General features: G+C 39.5%; 2 protein-coding genes across 4 annotated transcripts in view; one reads left to right on the forward strand and one right to left on the reverse strand.

Annotated features, from left to right (window-relative positions):
- Positions 1 to 17133, reverse strand: part of dennd2b (DENN domain containing 2B) — a 33541-nt gene extending 16408 nt beyond the window's left edge. Inside the window, exons 1-4 of one of the 3 annotated variants that reach the window (XM_072464463.1) lie at positions 17022 to 17133; positions 6089 to 6187; positions 1736 to 2983; positions 805 to 950 (exon numbers count right to left, since the gene is read on the reverse strand). In XM_072464463.1, coding sequence (XP_072320564.1) covers positions 805 to 950; positions 1736 to 2983; positions 6089 to 6162 — 1468 coding nt within the window. In that variant the 5' untranslated portion in view covers positions 6163 to 6187; positions 17022 to 17133. Of the gene's footprint in view, positions 1 to 804; positions 951 to 1735; positions 2984 to 5902; positions 6053 to 6088; positions 6188 to 12977; positions 13144 to 17021 lie in introns of those variants that run through there. The other 2 variants (XM_072464462.1, XM_072464464.1) reach the window with 2 other exon arrangements.
- Positions 1 to 17692, forward strand: part of rras2 (RAS related 2) — a 316645-nt gene that overhangs the window by 263220 nt on the left and 35733 nt on the right. The window lies entirely within an intron of this gene.

A 17692-nucleotide genomic window follows, 5' to 3' on the forward strand; every position in this document is an offset into this window, starting at 1 on the left:
AATTACACATATCAGGAAGACACGAGCAAACAAAAGATAACACAGTGTTGCCAGATTTACTGAAGTTGGCAAAAGAATCACAGGTTTCTTGCACACAAAGTGATTCAGTGGCTTGTAACATGTATTGTACTGTATTATTCAGCCACAAGGGCCTGTGCGCCCCCCTCTATCAATGAGATGTTCAAATCAAAGCACAGCACATTCTGTTTTCAGAGTAATTCAATTATCCATTACATCACTTAAGTACCAGTAATGTAAAAACTGTAGACACAAACTAGGGACAGCAGATCACAATAAAAGCCTGATGAACTTTGAACATTGATTAAAGCAAATGTGATCAAATTATTATTATTGTTTTGACCACATTTTATAAGAAACATAAAAAATGTAAAAAAATGTCACATATTTTAGCCATAAAGTAAGGAATCATGGAGAGAGAACAACCATTCAATACGATGTTGTTGTTGCTATTCCAATCTATCTGTGCTTTTTGTGCAAATCATATGGCGTGATTGGAGTTATTATTAAAGCGTCTACATTTCCAGAGTCCGGCCCTCCGTGACCCACCAGATTTAGCAACTTTGTACAATTTAGCAACATGGTAAGTATTCACTTGGGCACAAAGCCAATGCTTCAGCCAGATGGTAAAGGGTCATTTAGTGGAAAGGAATTTCACACCTCAACATTTCAGACTGAAACAGAGACAGCAGTATATACGAACAGAGCACTATGGACTTGTTCTGTGCAAATAATAGCGCATAGGATGTTTTTAACTCATTTCTAGTGCTGTATATAAACGCTTACCCACTATGTCCTCATACGCGTTCTCTTCAAAAGTGCTTTTAGAGTTAGGTTTATTCCTCGTCTCTGTTATTGATGTGCCGTTTTCTGTTGGAGAGGAGGGATGTGAAGATGGCAGACTGGCAGCATCCTCAGACTCACACAACTCTCTGAAATCAAATACAGGTCATCAAGCTACTGTCAACCAACATGTGTGATGAGAAATACAGTGGTTCACCAGATTCAACGAAGAGGGTATGTTTTGTGAAAGGAAGGAAGCTGTGTTTATGGACAAATGTAAGTGATTTTCTTTGTGCATTGAGTTGGAGTTAAGTAATGCTCAAACAAATACTTTGAACTATTTACAGCACCGGATGGAAACTTAAGCTTTATGGTTATAACTGGGCACCAGGTTTGTGATATTCTACAATGTTCAAAACTCATGACTACAGAGTCAAGGGAACCTACAGTGATGTGTCACGCTTTCGACAGCTGTGGCGTTTAGGCTTGGTCTGAGTTTTCTTGTGCCACAGGAATTTTAAACACAGAGAGGAGCAAAATGTTTCAGGGGTTTTTGTCCCATTTTCTAAAACATAACATTTAGGTGTGGCTCCACCCTTCCAAAGATATAGTAATGTTATGGGTAAAGAATGTAGCAGACAGAGCAAGTCTATGTGCAATGTGAGAAAAGAAGGCTATAACTGTTGTATAGTGTTCTTGAAGTATTAATGCATCAGTGTTATTATTAAGGTACACTTTCTTGTAAAGTAACATTTTCACTTTGCATTTGACCATTCCGTCAATGCCACTGGAGCAATCTGTCATATACGAGGACAAAAATATAAAGTCCCTTGATAGTAATAAAAAAGATTGTTGTAAAGGTTGTAAGTGTGATCTTACAACTTGAACATCTTGCTGCTGCACACACGGGAAACAAAACATTTCCTTGTCCTACCTGTCCTGGAGTCTTGTGTTCCCCTCCGTCTTGCTCTTGTGGATTGTGCTGGGAGCAGGAGTAGAGGGCAGGGGCGGAGGCGACTCCACGGCCTGGTCTGGAGGTAGTCCATTGGCTGGCAGCAAGCCCTTCTGGTCTCGTTTAGCGTCATATTCAAAAGTGCGTTTTGGTTTGGGTAAAGGGTTGACCGGCGAGCCTACAGGAGTCTGCTGAAGCGTGGGCTCTGGGCTCTCGGACCTGGTTGAGCTCACGCTAAACCTTTGTCTGAGCTTTGAGAGTTTGTCAGAGACTAAAACAACATCGGGTTCAGCTGTGACCGAGCATATACTGCTGCGTTTACTGGCACACGCACTGTCCATGTCATCTCCTATTACAAAAGACTTCTGCTTCGTCTTATCAGTGCCATAGCAGTTGCTCAGATAGCGTGGAGGAGTTGTGCTGGGATTCTCCTTCAAGGCCTGCTCGATTTTCTGTATCCTATTGAGGACAGCAGACGTCTCCTTCCGACCCGATAAGGAACGTGCAAATGGAGAATCAGTTTTGCCCAGTCTTTTCTGAAAACGTCCGACTGCGTCTTTGTCAGCCACCCGGTCGTCATCGGTTTCTGTGTACGAGCACTCGGAGAAGGCGGTGCTCATCCTGCGAACACCCTTAAAGTCAAATGTTTTTTCACTACAGGGGGAAGAGAGGAGACTGGGACAGCCCTCACTGCCCCCCACACACTCCCCTACTGTCCTTTTCTCCAGGCACAGGCTCATTTTAGGCAACGTCAAATGCCTTCCTTCCCATTCTGAGATCTTTTTGCGGATTGTAGTTGGAGGCGCACCTGCTACCAAGCGACCCAGAGAAAGGGTCCGCTTGTGAGCTTGACTGGACACCAAAGAGGCACTGCTCAAACTCAGAGCTCTTGCATTCGGACGATCTTCTGAACAAAGCTCTCCAGGTTTTCGATTGGTTACGACTTCCTGGTTTGCCTTGGTCTGCGCCGGAGCTTTGTAGATGGACAGCCTGTTTTCTAGGCAGCCGATGCTCTTGGATTTGGTGAGGACACCTTGTGAGATGGTATCGCCTGCCGGAGACGCACCACCGCACAGGGTCGAGGCCTTGCTGATCCTGCCAGCGCGGGCCAAGAAGCGCCCGTCGGTCCTCACGTAGCGGCTTGGTTTCCCAGAGCTCTCACCGTCGCTGAGGGCCGTTGGCTGGCTCTGTCCCGGGCTAGTGGAGAGGACAGGTGACGGCGGCTGGTTCCTAAACAAATGAAAAATGACGTTAAAGTCTTTAATTCTAAAAGTTTATTTAAGTTTAATAAGCAAAATGCCACTCTTGGCGTTGAATCAACACTGCTGTTAAAACATTACCAGTAACTTAACAAAGAACAGATGCAGCCGGCTTATAAAATGAGATGAAAATTCAGATTTCATGGCCAGGATTAAAGATGGAATGAAAACCTGAGCTACTTATTGAGAAAAAAACACAGGAAAGTATTCTGTTTTTGGCAGCTCAACATCTCAGCGTAGGCCAAAGGAAATACAGATGGAATTAAAATGCCAATATGAACTTTTTCCACATCACATCATCACACAAAAAGCAACGCATGATCATAATTTACTGGAGCAGCCTTACCTGTTCCAGTCTCACTCGTGCCCATTACCGAGAGGATTGCTCATGGCATCGGAAGTGTATCTATTTCCCACAGATATTTTCGACAAACTTAAGCCAGACGACATCCTCCTACTCGTTGCAGTTTGGTAGTAGCACCAGGACTTGGACGTGAGCTGAATGTTGCGTAAAGGAAACCTGATTGTGATAACAAGTGCTTTAGGGAGGAGAAGTCAACAATGTGATCCCATATTGCAGGTTGGGACACATCGCACCTCACACCTATCTGCCCTGCCCTGGTTTCACTGCTCCAGCTGCAGGCCACGAGATGTTTAAACACCTGAACCTGCAAGCAGCGACCATGAAGGCTGCATCTTATCTTACATCTTTGAAAGTAACTTGATCTCTCGTGACGGCATCTCCTGTCTGGAAGCCCCAGAGAGGTTTAAATCTGTAGCTGATGACGTGATACTATCAATCACAAGAAAAGGGCAAATATAAAACATTATCAACTACCAGAACACTTTCTTTTATGCTCAGCAGTTTTGTCTTCCTCTATTCTGCCTTTTCGTTGTGAAGACACACAAGGCAATTTAAACATGATCAAAATGCTTTTGGCTATTTCTATGCAAGGGCTGGGCGACATTACAAAATAATTAATGAATCACAATATTTGTTATTTGCGACTAACAAATATTTTGCTAATCGATTAATCCAGGGATTTTTCTTTTGATTAATCAAATAGTTGTTTGGAGCGTGTAAATATCAGTGTTTTACTCAATTTGACCCAGATGAAGTAAAAGTGACGCCAAGCCAAGGTGAAGACTTGAATAAATCCTGATGTAGTATAGTTACGGAAAAAACACTAATTGTACATGTTTCCTGTGCCTTTTTGAAGTACTGTACTGTCTTCTCTCAGGACGTGGCATGTTTTGGAGTCTGTGTATAGTCCAGATTAGAACAATTAGACAATTACTAAAGTAGTTGATGATGATCTCAGTAATCAATTTATTAACTTGTTTCAGCCCTATTTTCATCATATTGATTCTCACTATGTAATATTGATTTTTATTTTGTTCTATTAAAAACAAATAATCTGGCTTTCTGAATAGATTTCCTGAACATAAACAAAATGTTACAACTATAAATCAGTGCCATTTAACACAAACTCTTCCTCTGCTCCAAACCACATACTTCTATTGACTGAGGCTTGGCTGTGAACTTCTCAATTAAAAGCTGATCATTGACAATTAAAAGCTGATCATTGACAATTAGAAAGAAGAATTAGAATCTTGATCTCGTTTCAAACTTGACTAATTGGACGGCGTTATTCTGTGTAAACAGTATGACTGCTTGAGCCAGTACAATTTCTCAGGCAAAGCTCGGCAAAAGTCCTCCGTCCAAGACAGAGACCAGAGCACTTTGGAGACTAACCATCACTGGAGTTTAAGTAGCAACCCCACTAAACACTCAATAACATCATAATTCAACCACTGAGAAAGAGGATCATTGGTTTAATTTGGTAATTTGGTAATTGGGTAATTAGTTTCTATGCTCTTTGGCTTTACCATCGATGGATTTATATTTTCTTCCCTTTTTGAATTTGGAAATTGGTGTAATTCTCCCTTCTGGCTCCTAGATTGACCTCATGAATATAAGTACGGCCAACAATAAAGAGTTAATATGATTTTGTACATTTACAGTATTTCTAATGAGAGAGGGTTTAGTCCCAAGTATAATCAATAGACAGGGGCTAAAATATTCATCTTTTTCTGCACTTATAAGAACTTTTATGGATTGTGAGTGACTGTTAAAATAAAAATGAGCCCAATTTAGTGCATTTGAGCTGCTTGGCCACAAATGCAGTGTTGTATTCAGTGGCAGTCTGGCCTTTGGCTTTCACTCTTCCAATCCCTTCAAACCACAGCAACTTCCTGTAACTGACCAGTACAACCAAAGCAGACAACCCATAACAGCTATTTAAGTGGAATTGCCCATTATATGTCAGCTTTTTAACATTTATCTTGGTCTGACGCTCATCACAGCCCATGCTAAAACGTGCTGCATTCCGCCCGTCTACTGTATACTACTACTACTGCTGCGTTAACCGTGGTAAGGATATTACATTTTCAACATATTAGCAGCAGATGAGTCATTGAGTCCTGAATACATGAAGTATTAAATTATGCCCCCAAAGTAGATTCACATCACGGAGCGAGTACAAAGAACTGCTTTATGTTGCCTCATATCCTTGCGTGTGGTCCTGCATGAAGACATTAGTTTGACCAAAAGGATTTGAGGTAGCCGTAATTAAAATGAGATACACAAAATTCCCCCAAAAATGTCCTTAAACTTTTCAAACACATTTTAAAAGAACGCTTTGTCTTGAATTTAAACCTGAAGTCCCTGCTCTTTGAGATGAAATGCTGAGCGAGAATGTTCTCCTGTACTTTCTTTCCACTATATGATATAATATATAGTTAGGAAATTCTATATTGTTCAAGTGTGCTCATCTCCAGGACACTATAAGCTTTCAACATGCATACACAGGTCTTTCTCACTACTCACGTTCGCAGCTGGGAAGGGGCTCCTGTCCGCGATCATACAGGATCAAACTTGCAAAGGCGTTAAAAGTCCTGTTCTGACTCTCACTAGTTCATCTTTCACATTAGTCACAAACAGCTAACTCAGACGTGTTCAGTGATACAGTCGTGAGAAGAGTAGTTGGTGCAGAATGTCCTTTGTGTCACTGACCTGACGGTGTTGTACCGCGGAGCTCTACTCCCTCCTGCTCGGGACACGGCCTTGGAACTCTTGTTGGCAGTCATGTTTGAGCACACGCTGCCTGCTCACCTAGTCAACACCAGAAGAAAGAAAATCAATACTTTACAATAGAAATAACGCATTCCATTTGTATAGTGCTTTTTTGTGGCAGTGAGCTGGGGCAGACTGGCGAAAGTAAGGCTGCCAATCTGCTACATCGGCCCCTTCCACCACCGCCAGGGTTGTCAAAGAATCAAAAATCAGATACTAATTGATACTAAAATATCGAAATCACAGATGTGAAGAAGTATTGATACAGAACATTTTGAGGACAAAATGTGATCTTTCATAAACAGTTTTATTATGATTTTGAACTTAATGAAAACTATAAAAAGACAATCATGGTTCACAAAAAAATTTGAAATGTCTGTATCACGACATCACTGACCATCACACACCAGATTCATACTATCTTTGTGGGGTAATGTGAGAAAAATAAATATTATTATAGACAAAATAAAAATGTGTTGATTTCGTTCACATAACCTATACAGACTTTTAATAGATGTTATTTAACAGAAAGAAAATGGTCTACTTTTTACTGACAGAGGATCGACTCAATTCAAACCCCAATTCAATATCCCTGATAATTAGACATGACTGAATCTCAATCTCTCAAACTTTCTATAAATTGTACAACCCTACATGAAGAATTGTTCTTTCAACTTGCCAAGTAGTCAGTACTAAGTTTGTATAATAACATTTAAAGGTTGTATTTAGAGGTTACAGTGTGTTTTATGCGTCATGTGTAGAAGTGTGAAAGTGATGCCGGTCATGTGAAAGCAAATTTGCTGCAAACCAATTTCCTCACAGGAAGTCTTTTATCTATCTATCTATCTAGCTATCCATCTAACTAAATGGCACCCATGTTGACTTGTCAAATCAATAAATAATGTAATTGCAGAACACATAATATTTGCCCATGAATGAAAATGCCAACATACTAAAACATCCTTTGGAATGCCGACAAAACATATGCTGCACATCTTTTACACAAACAGACAGCTTGGCTCAACTCCTGCATTTAATGTGTTTTGTCCTGGTAAGTTTCCACAAGACTTTCACACTTGAAACACTAAATTATTGAAGACACAGAATAGAGGAGCTGTTTAATTGGCTTCATCTTGTAAAAAGCAACAGTTTCTTCACAACTCAACTAATTCTATAATGGCCTTTCATATCTTTTATGTTTAAGGGTTTTTCTTAACGTGGAGATTTATGGACACATGTGGATTATGGATACAAAGGAACATTTAGGCACTATACGGCCAGATCAGAAATAAGTCCTGTAGTTTTCTACTTGTGACATCACCTGTGCAAATATTGAATAGGCTTGGCTTGAGTGGAAAAACTAACACAGCTTACAGAGTCAGACAAAAAGATCCAGGGTTAGCTGATGCTTAAAAGGCCTCGGCATGAGTCAACAGCAAGAGGACAAAGACTGGAAAACCTAAAACATTGACTTTCAATCACAAAAGGGTCAAAACCAGAATCTAGATAAGACATACAGTATTGTCACATTACCAAAGGAAAAAAAAAATCATAATTAATTATTCAGACGTGATGATATTTTTATTTATTTATTTTTGTGTGCAATTGTTGTTCTATTTCCATGTACTAATTGTTCAAAAAGGCAAATCTGATGCACTGAACACAATGAAATTACACATGACAGAGAGGGATAGGGCACATTTTCAATATCTAAGCTGTACCAATTATTCGGGGAAATTCTCCGATATCGCCGATATTCTGTCCCTGTTAAAAAGTCTGAAGAATGCCCTACACATGAGCTCAAAACATCTTAGGTAGGTCTGATGTTCTTGACAAATATAAATATGAAATCCACGCTCAATCTGGTGCCCAATAAACCTGAAAAGGAGGGAAAGCACAAAGTGATTGTTCTGTTGCATAAAGAGGTCAAACGGAGCTCTCCAGAGATCAGAGGTGGAGGATGGGAGGGTGCTCGCAGACCAACTTGTTTACAGGAAGTTGTTGTATGAAAAAGTCGGCCAATCAGAACTACAGTTGAGTGCTATATACAGACAAATGAGGAAAGTGAGGGCATTCTTGCTGTCAGCAATTTCCTGTAACTTTGGACACTGCAAAGAGTTCAACATTTTATTATCACACTTGAAGAGTTATCCTGTTCAATTTGTGACTATTGGCCCCGGCTGTCAATGTGATGGAGCATAGATATAAAGGTCCAGTGATAACTAAGACTTACTCAACAGGGACAGGGCAATACATGACCTTTTAACATGCAGGTCAAATGGACAAGAAACAAGTACCATTCAATATTACAATTACTCTAGCAGCAGGAAGCAAGTTGCTGTATCATTGTGTTCCAAACTCAATGCAGAGGCGTTTATCAGAATAAGGTAATAAATAAGGTGGCAGAATAAAGGTAATAAATGTATTTTATTTAGTTAGTAATGTGTAATATGATATTTATTTTTGTGAATGACTACACTTTCATATTTTTTTCTGAATTGTTTAAAAAGTAATTTCAATCCAAAGAAAATGGTTTGAGAAGCAAAAGTTTCCTTCAGATTTAAAACTACATTTGGATGGAATTCTAAACGTCCATGAACCACCAACGAATGAAGAAATATGTCAACTTTTTCTCAGATTAAATGCCCAGAAATAGCTTTCATCAAGTCAGGGGAAAAGTCATGTTTGTTTGTATTCCCTTATTTTCATTTGTGGTGTGAAAGGTCCAATCAAACAGAAATGGGCCAGAGAGGCCCAGGATGGACGGGGCCGTGTAAACATGAAGGCGTTGGCCACTGACTTCCTCTGAGCCCTGATACCATCTCATCTGACTGAGTCCCAGGCCCATGTGAGTGAGCTCCAACAGCACCTTTAGAGCATTCAGCCTGGAGACACGTTTCTCTGGAGACCTGGGCCCAAAGGCGAGCTACAGGTCAGCAGAGAAAAGTCAACACTCTTTAGTTAATGGAAGACAGTCGCTCAGTCTCTGTGACGGGCACAAACAAAGACACAGAAGACTGGACTGAACAGAGTGAGAGTCAATTAGACAGAAGATGATTTCAGACGCAAAGAGGTGTGCAATATATAGAGAAATAGATAATATCATATTGTTTTGAAGATATGCAAAATCTGAGAATATTGTTTATAGTAAAAATTAAAAATATGTTATTTTGCAACTTTCAAATGTTATTTCTGCATTTTAGTGATAATTTTACATACAGTTCATGTTTGTCTGATTATCAAACCCGAACTAATATGTTTAAAGACATGGTTTAACACATTTCTGTTGGATGGGCATAATATGTATTGTTCTCTGGATACTTTTATGATGGAAGGTCCACACTCTGCTTGTCTTGATGGGGATGTTGTTGTTTTGTCTGGAATGTTCCATAAAATGGCCTTAAAGTATGCATCTGATTACAGTCTTTATGACAATTCGAGTGACATTGCATTGGTGGAAGTCCAGCCAAAATATAAAAGGAAAAGAGACCATTAAACTAATCCTGAACAAATTTTTCAGGCGGGTTGAATAGATCTATTACGGTATACGTTGCCAGGCGGCGTTTCTGTAAAAGTAACAACTCGTAAGCGTAACATTAGAGTAGACTGCGGAAGTACATTATCACTGGTCTCTTTGTCAGCTTTGTCGAAAATGCCAAAGAAGCTTTGTCATGATTCAGGATTTTTTCCAATTTCAACATATTCATTTTAAGAATTCTTAAATGATAGCTTTCAGCAGCAGAAGATTCAGGGTCAAACAGTTGCTCTATTAAATATGCAGCCAAGTACAGAGCGCCCTTTGTCCGTCCTGTCCTTGAGAGGGAGCTGTGGTTAAAAAATAAGTCTTTTATCTCTACTTTGGGTGTGTGCAAAAGAAAGCTGCTCAATTAGGTTAGAATTTGTTCAAAGATGACTCCACTCGTCCTTGGCCCTGTCACATTTGACAGAGCATTTGATACACACGAACCTTGCCATATAGGCTGGTATGCACTAATATTTGCCCTATCCATCAGGCTGCGGCCAAAAAGAAAAGTTCAAGAATGTTTTTAAACGGGGAAAGTGTGTAAAACACCTGTATGTGTTGGCAGGAGCTGCTTTCCGCTCTGCAATTTGAAAGCATAATTAAACGAACAAATTAGATCTCAATCAGTAATATAAAAAATACAATTGCGCCACTGAATTTTGGTCCTTCAGCAACTCTTTACAGCTTTAAACATTTAAACAAAGACAGTATTTCATCAAAAACAAAACGCTGAAAGATACAAAATTGCAGTACATTTTTCTTCCTTCCAGACACTGTAACTCACTGGCAAATGTGAAGGCCCAGTCCCACACAGAAATGCATGTGATTGTTTCAGAAAAGACTAACTCCATCCACAATGGACAAAGAGACTCTGACACTCACAATATGGACACGGCGATCCATCTGACGCTTCAGACAAGACCAATGAATAATCACTGAAGTCATTATTTCACAAGGCATCAAAACGTCCAACAAGCTCATTGTGATTTTTCCTTCAGCCTAAATCAGATATAGTTTAGCTTTTGACTCATGGTACACCACTCACTATATTGCCAACGTGGTTTTTAACATTACCTCCTGTAACCACTACTCTTTTGCATTGAGCTTAAAAGAGCGTTTCATTTGGAACTATTTCATACAAAACATTTTCAAACTTGTCATAAACTGAACAAAATTAACCTGAAAATGTGAAGAGTGGTCTTCAATTATATCAGAAATAGAATGAACACATTGTATTATTAAGGAAACTATTATTTTGAGCTGAAAATGCGTTAATCAAGTATATTTGTATATCATTGTGGGGTCAGAATTGATATAGAGCTTGAAATCTTAGTACTGAGACAACACTAATGTGGTTTAAACTTTCCAAACCACTACATCTATGTATGCGACAGAAACCACCAAGGTTGATGCTACTGGCAGCCGCACAGTGCTACACCTATGTAATTACACTGGCCCCACCACAGAGCTGGCCCTCCTCACACTACTATGGGCAGGTGGTCAACGTTTCAAACTTTTGCTATTTCAGCTTTTTCTGGCAATCAGAAATAATGTTTTGAGCCTTATGTGGAAAGTGGAAATCCTTTGGTGTAACCTAGATGTGGACTTGGACAGCTGCAAGGGCAGGCATGTGGAAAACAGGCTTTGGTCAATCTGGACTGCAGAGAATTGTGTCACTAAGCTGACCTCCGATTTGGACTTTTCACAGGAAATAAGGACGTTCAATTGTTGTGCACGAATGCTTTTTAATCACCGTCAAAATCAAATGTCCCGTCATCATTCAAAACTCCACGACAACTCTTTCCGATCATCATGTACCGTACAAATTTCTGGCGCTGATCTGGGCCCAGTTTAGTCCTGGTTTAGTTCTGTCCAGTCCAAGTCCATTGTATAACGCACACTCACACTTTGACCATTATTTACATAGGATCTGAACAGATATAAGGCAAGGCAAGTTTATTTGTAGAGCACATTTCATACACAAGGCAATTCAAAGTGCTTCACACAGCAGGAAAAATGCATTCAAATCACAAAGAAATTACAGAAACAGAAATACAATAAAATTGACTAAATTAAAAATTATCAATCCAACTGATTTTCTAAACTAATAAAATCACAAACAAAAGAGAAGAGTGCAAAGAAAAAATCCTTTCAGTCATAAAGTCATATAAGGAGGTGAATAATACAGTTACTGCTTAGCAAATGTCCTTAAAGGCTGTTGATAAGGTTATATCAACAGCCTGGCAATAACATCACACTGCATGTTGCTTTTGTAAGAGAAATCTACAGCAAAATCTATCAGACGACTTATTCCTAGCCATACAACATGTCTTTCCCACATCCAGATGAAACAATCTTTAAAATAGGCATAATTTATGATCTTGAGACTCCTTTTCCTTTGTGTTTGGGCTGCTAAAGTAAACATGCAGGTGTCCCAGTTGATTTGACGTATTGATTTAAGATCTTCCAACAACCAGGCGTTGACTTGTGACAAAAGAAAACCTCCTCCATAGGTTTTCGTTTTGAGTCCTGTCCAAAGACAAGTGAAAGACATTGTTGCTTGTGAACAATAATAAATTAAATAATCTTAAATAATTATGTCAAACCACCATATTATGCTTGGACACACTCAAAAGATATCAATAACTCCTCAGAAATTGTAAACTGTGACTAGATTATTTGCAACTGAATAACCTTCTGGCCCTTTAACTTGTGCTTTAGTGGATCTCAGTTTGAGTCATTAACCTGCAGCATAAATTGTGATCCTAAATTGGCACCCATTGAGAGCATCGTGTAAAGTTAATTGTAGCTACTGCAGCTCTGGGCCCAACTCTCATAAACTTGTATCAACATAATGCAAGACAGATGAGACAGCACACGTCCTGATCCCACGTCTCAAGACCCCAGGACATTAAAGCATCCCACAGCTGCCAGAGGACGTCGAGTGCAGTGATTTCCACAGGTCGTGTTTGTTATTGTGCAGTCTGGATTTTTGGATGCGAATTGATTTTTGGACTTAAAATGCGTCCCACAATGAGCCAAAGAACATGAGCCTGCTTCCTTCCGCCGCATTTTTACGGATCAGCTGAAAAAGTAGTTCGGCATTTCTCCAGATGTTTCTAGTTTCACATGTCACTGACCAAATATGGCAATACGGTTTATATTTTAGATTTGGACAATGCTTAATACAGCTTTTCCAGCGTGATCGCGGGTGGGCACTTTTTCTTTTTGTTTTGTTGCAAACCTCATGCATGCACCGTGAGAAACGTTGTTGTTTTCATTAAAAGTAGGCAAAGAGGCTTTTACCTTTCCGTTCTCATCCATGTTTGTCTTCATCTTGAGCGTATATTCCTTTGAAACGCAAACAATATCCGCGCGTCAAAAACCCCAAAACTGCGCGGTGTTGGTTACGCGTCCTTGTCCATAAACTCCCGTCTCATGTCTTTCCAACAAAACCGTCAAAAGGGAGAGAAAAAAAAAAAAAAAAAAAAAAAGTCTGCCTCTCGCTCTCACAGACCACTGGAGAGAGTTGGGAGGCCGGACTTGTCTCCATGGGAACGCGATTGTTTGCCCCCCTTGCTTTTCTTCCCCGAGCACAGCCGAGGCTTTCATTCACGCGCTCTCCTTGTTTATTGTGTGGGAGCGAGGACATGAATATTCAACATATATTACTATTATTATTATGCTGAATTCACACAGGCCCACTGGGCACTGGGAGGGCACTGCACAAGCACAGAGATGGCTTTCACTGGGAATCATATTGTGCAGGACTATTATTGTTCATTAAAGGTAGGTGAAGCTACAGTGTAGGCACGGACACGCAAGAGAGGCTTTTAGTCTGGTCCCGTGGTTCTCAACCTGAAATGATTTATTCATTGACCTTTATTTAACCAGGAAAGTCCCACTGAGTCTTTTTCAGGGGAGTCCTGGCCCTAGAGCGGAGGAGCCTATGTACATGTGTTTAGTGGTTGTACGTTTCAGGGGGTCACAGTCACAGATGATAGGAGGGACGGACTTAAAATGCATACAATAGTCTTAAACAAGGCTTGACACCCTTCAAATGCAGCAGTAAATGTAGATTATTGTTTGTTGGCCGACCAAGGTCATTTATCTAAATCTAGGTCTTGAGGCCGTAGGTGCTGCTAATGCCAATGCCCGATCTCATCAGTTTGCCAAGCAAAGTAGGACAGGACCTGGTTTGTACTTGGATGGCAGACCATTGGAACACCAGGTCCCACAGAGGGGGATGCTGTTGTGTCCACAGGCCAAACACTTCACCCACAATGCCTTGTGACGTGATGTGTGCCTTGAAGGTAGGAAAGGTATGTAAAAATACACTGTAATAAAAATAGTAGGTCTATAATATCCTCAAAATAAAACATTAGAAATGAGGCTAATTCATGACTTTGATGTTTGGGGTCACGAATGTCAACAGTTGCCAAGTCTAGGGGTTCCCAAACTTTTCAGGCTGGGACCTCCAAAATAACTGTGTCACCAAATCTGGGACTCATGGGAGATCATTTCAAGTCACATAACATTTACAATCAGTAGAAAAAGATTCAGTTGAATTTTTTTCTACACTGGAACACTCCTGGACGAATGAGGGATTACACCGACAATTACAATCAGGTTTAATTTGAGTTAACTTGTGTTTATTTGAGTCGATTATTGTTATTTTACCTAATTTCACTCAAATATTCTGGTTCCAATAGAAAATGTGTATAATAAATAGTCATAATTTTAAAATGACATCTTCCAAGTCCTCTCACGGCCCCCTGGGGGGTCCAGAGGTCCACATTGGTCTGGTCTACATCTGTGTTGGTGAGAATCAATGGCAAAACAAACTATCAGCGAATTGTATTGAAGTTTGAGGTGTATTAAACCAAACACTTGAAGTGACCTCAAGTGAATAAATATCCTTTTGTAGAAAACATGCTGTTTGTTCTGCTGCCCAATCATAACATGCTTGGAGTGAGTCTGAACTGAAACAAACACAACTACAATATAGGCTAAATATTCATGAAAATTAAACACCAAAGTTGTGTTTAGAAAGAATAAACCAAATTGTTCAATGCTTCATTTATAAACAAGAGTCCATTATAATTCCCTTTTAATCAAAAATCTGTGATGGCAAATGTTAACAATTAGGCATCAAATAGAAACAGGTAAAAAAGTGGTGGAATAGGTCCTCGAAATGCCATACAGGCCAACATGCACACTTTGCATACGAACAAATAAATGTTAGTAGTAGTAATACTTATAATGGTGATTGTCTTTAATATTTGTACAGCATGCAGCTTATTTACACATAAGAAGCACATAAAAGGCCTTACTCCTGGGCGCAGGTCCAGTCTCAGGAGGTGTCTTGTCCCACAGACTTGGGAACAAAGGAAGTCACAAAAGTCCGACATCCGTCACCACAGTCCGTTACATGGAGTCAGCAGGAAGCCTCCAGTCCTGCCACTGTGCAGCTATTCTCAGAGTGAGACATAAAACTGTCCAAGGTCCCATAAAGACGCTCTTTCCTGAAAACACACTGAACCCCACCACACTGTACGAGCAAAGACAAAAACAGTGGATTCTTCTGGAGGGATGTGCGTCCAAACTCTAACCAGAATTTTATCTTGAGGAATTCATTGTTCCACTGAGTACAGTCCCATATGGAGAAACCACATCCTCTGGACAGCAAACACACTTCAATGTCTTATTCTGCACGTCTCACATGTAATGCACAGAGATAAACGACTGTGACACAACTGCCAAGAAAACTCTAAACCAGGGTACTGGGAAAAACAAAATAGAAAATATTACTGTATTTTCCGGACTATGAGTCGCACCTTTTTTCGTGGTTTTGGCCGGGGTGCGACTTATACTTATATTTATACTTAAATACTTATACTCCAGCGCGACTTATATGTGATATTATTTGTTATTTTCACACTTGCAACCGCATTTCATACTCCAGTGCATCACATATATGTTTTTTTCTTCTCCATTATGCATTTTTTGGCGACTTATACTCCGGTGCGAGTTATAGTCCAGAAAATACGGTAAATAATAAATACAATCTGAAACTAAATATTCAGTATGATTGTTCATCTGATTTTCAATTTAAAATAAAAACAGCCTTGTTGTCTATTAAGTAATATTCCAGATATGCTCCAATGACTTTCACAGCACAAAGTAGAAACCACACAATGATTATTGACAGTCAACATATTTCATCTAAAACACCTGTTCATACCACTTCAGCTGATGAATTCACAGTTTAAATAACTAACTCTTCTGTATGTTTACACAAGACTTTTTCCAAATCTTAAAATCTTTTAACACCACCAGATCCCTTTGTGCGAGAGCTTTAACAGGCCCAAACATTACAGGGATTACCCACAAGTCTGTGAGGCTTCTGCCACCTACACTAGAAAATGTGTTCAAACCTCACCAAGTCAAAAGGGTGGAAGTAAAAATGTGAGCCGATGTAAGATATGGGAGATGGAGGAGACGGTTTTACTAGATTCTGGAAACAGACCTCGGGCAGCTCCTAAACTCTGGATTATCTGAGCCTGAGGATAATACCTTAAGATAAAAAAAAGAAACCATCTGTCAGAAAAACACTAAAATGTTGTTGAAATTTAAAAAAATATGCGCTTTAATAGATAGATTTGTGGAAAAATACATACATCCCAGCTTGCCTTTTGAATTGTGATGAAATGTGAGAGCCAGCCACCTGTATTAAGTCCACTGCCTTAAGCTTCCTAACCGGTTTGATTTATTTTTTAAACACAAAAGCTGCTCACCATTTTCCACTTGCGAGCCCATGTAGTTGCAACTTGTGTTAAAGTTTAGATAAGTATTAAAAAGGCTATTAAAAACAGGACAATTAAAATGTAGACAAAACTCACACACATAGGAACAGACCAAAGAAAAGGACTAGTTCCTCTCACTTGAAACTGGAATATAATTGGCAATGACAACACAAATAAGGTTTTCATTATAATAAAAACAAGAGGGGAAAAAATGATTTGATTTATTGGATTTTAACATTAACCAAATGCTCGGGCGCCCCCTGTCGGTAAATTACAACAAATACACAACACTTAAAGCGTGAGAAAAACTGCAAGCTTTTGTCGCGTGAAAAAAAAACGAATACACACTTCTCATTAAAAAAAAAGTCATGAGTCTGGTCGAAAATGCGTTCACATAAAGTGTTTTGATGTACAAGGAACACTAACGCAACTACTAGGATGGGCTCCAATGTTTGTGGATGACAGAAAAGTCCTTGAAGCATCACTAAAAGGCGCTGAATGCAAATAAAATTGAAATATTTGGGATCTTAAGTAGTCTGCCTACCTTATTTTGTTTGATCGTACAAATAAATCGTCACTCATCCATGTTTGAGAGAAGTACGGTCTCTTCGTGTCCGACCAGCCCAATTCCGTTCACTTCTGCGAGAAAAACTCGTCAAACTGGATGCTGCTCAGGGGAAAAAATGAAAATGTGGTCTGAACAGGAAATGATGACGCGGCTTCATGTCGATCACTTAATTTTTTCATAAGAATTGATCAGAGACGCATCTTAGTATAGAATAGGGCATCTATATTCTCAAGATTGACTGAAAGACTTTAGTTCCTGGCCAGTTTCCAAGGGCTCCCATGTTTTTGTTTAAGGGGAATAAACTGGAGTTTCTTTGGTGCTAAAAATAACACGTGAGAGACAGAGACAGGGGTGAACAGTTGGATCTGTCAGTGCAAAGAAATAACTCAAGACATTCAAACAACAATGTTTAATATTTTGAATCAAAAGTGTTACAATAGATATGTTCATGATGCTTCTTCCAACAGCTGTATGTAGACTAATTCTTCAATGAATTTACAATTGAATGCCACTCATTAAGACAATTATCAGTCTTCAAACGCTGATACAGATTTAATACAAAGTCCAAAAAAATTATAAATTATCTGCAAACAATTATCAGCACAATTCCATTCAGCAGAGCGCTCAACAGGAAAATAACAAAATCA

Source organism: Eucyclogobius newberryi, unplaced genomic scaffold (assembly GCF_026437365.1).
Source record: "Eucyclogobius newberryi isolate DKJ021-1_F unplaced genomic scaffold, fEucNew1.0.hap1 SCAF_5, whole genome shotgun sequence".
Classification (NCBI taxonomy): Eukaryota; Metazoa; Chordata; class Actinopteri; order Gobiiformes; family Gobiidae; genus Eucyclogobius; species Eucyclogobius newberryi.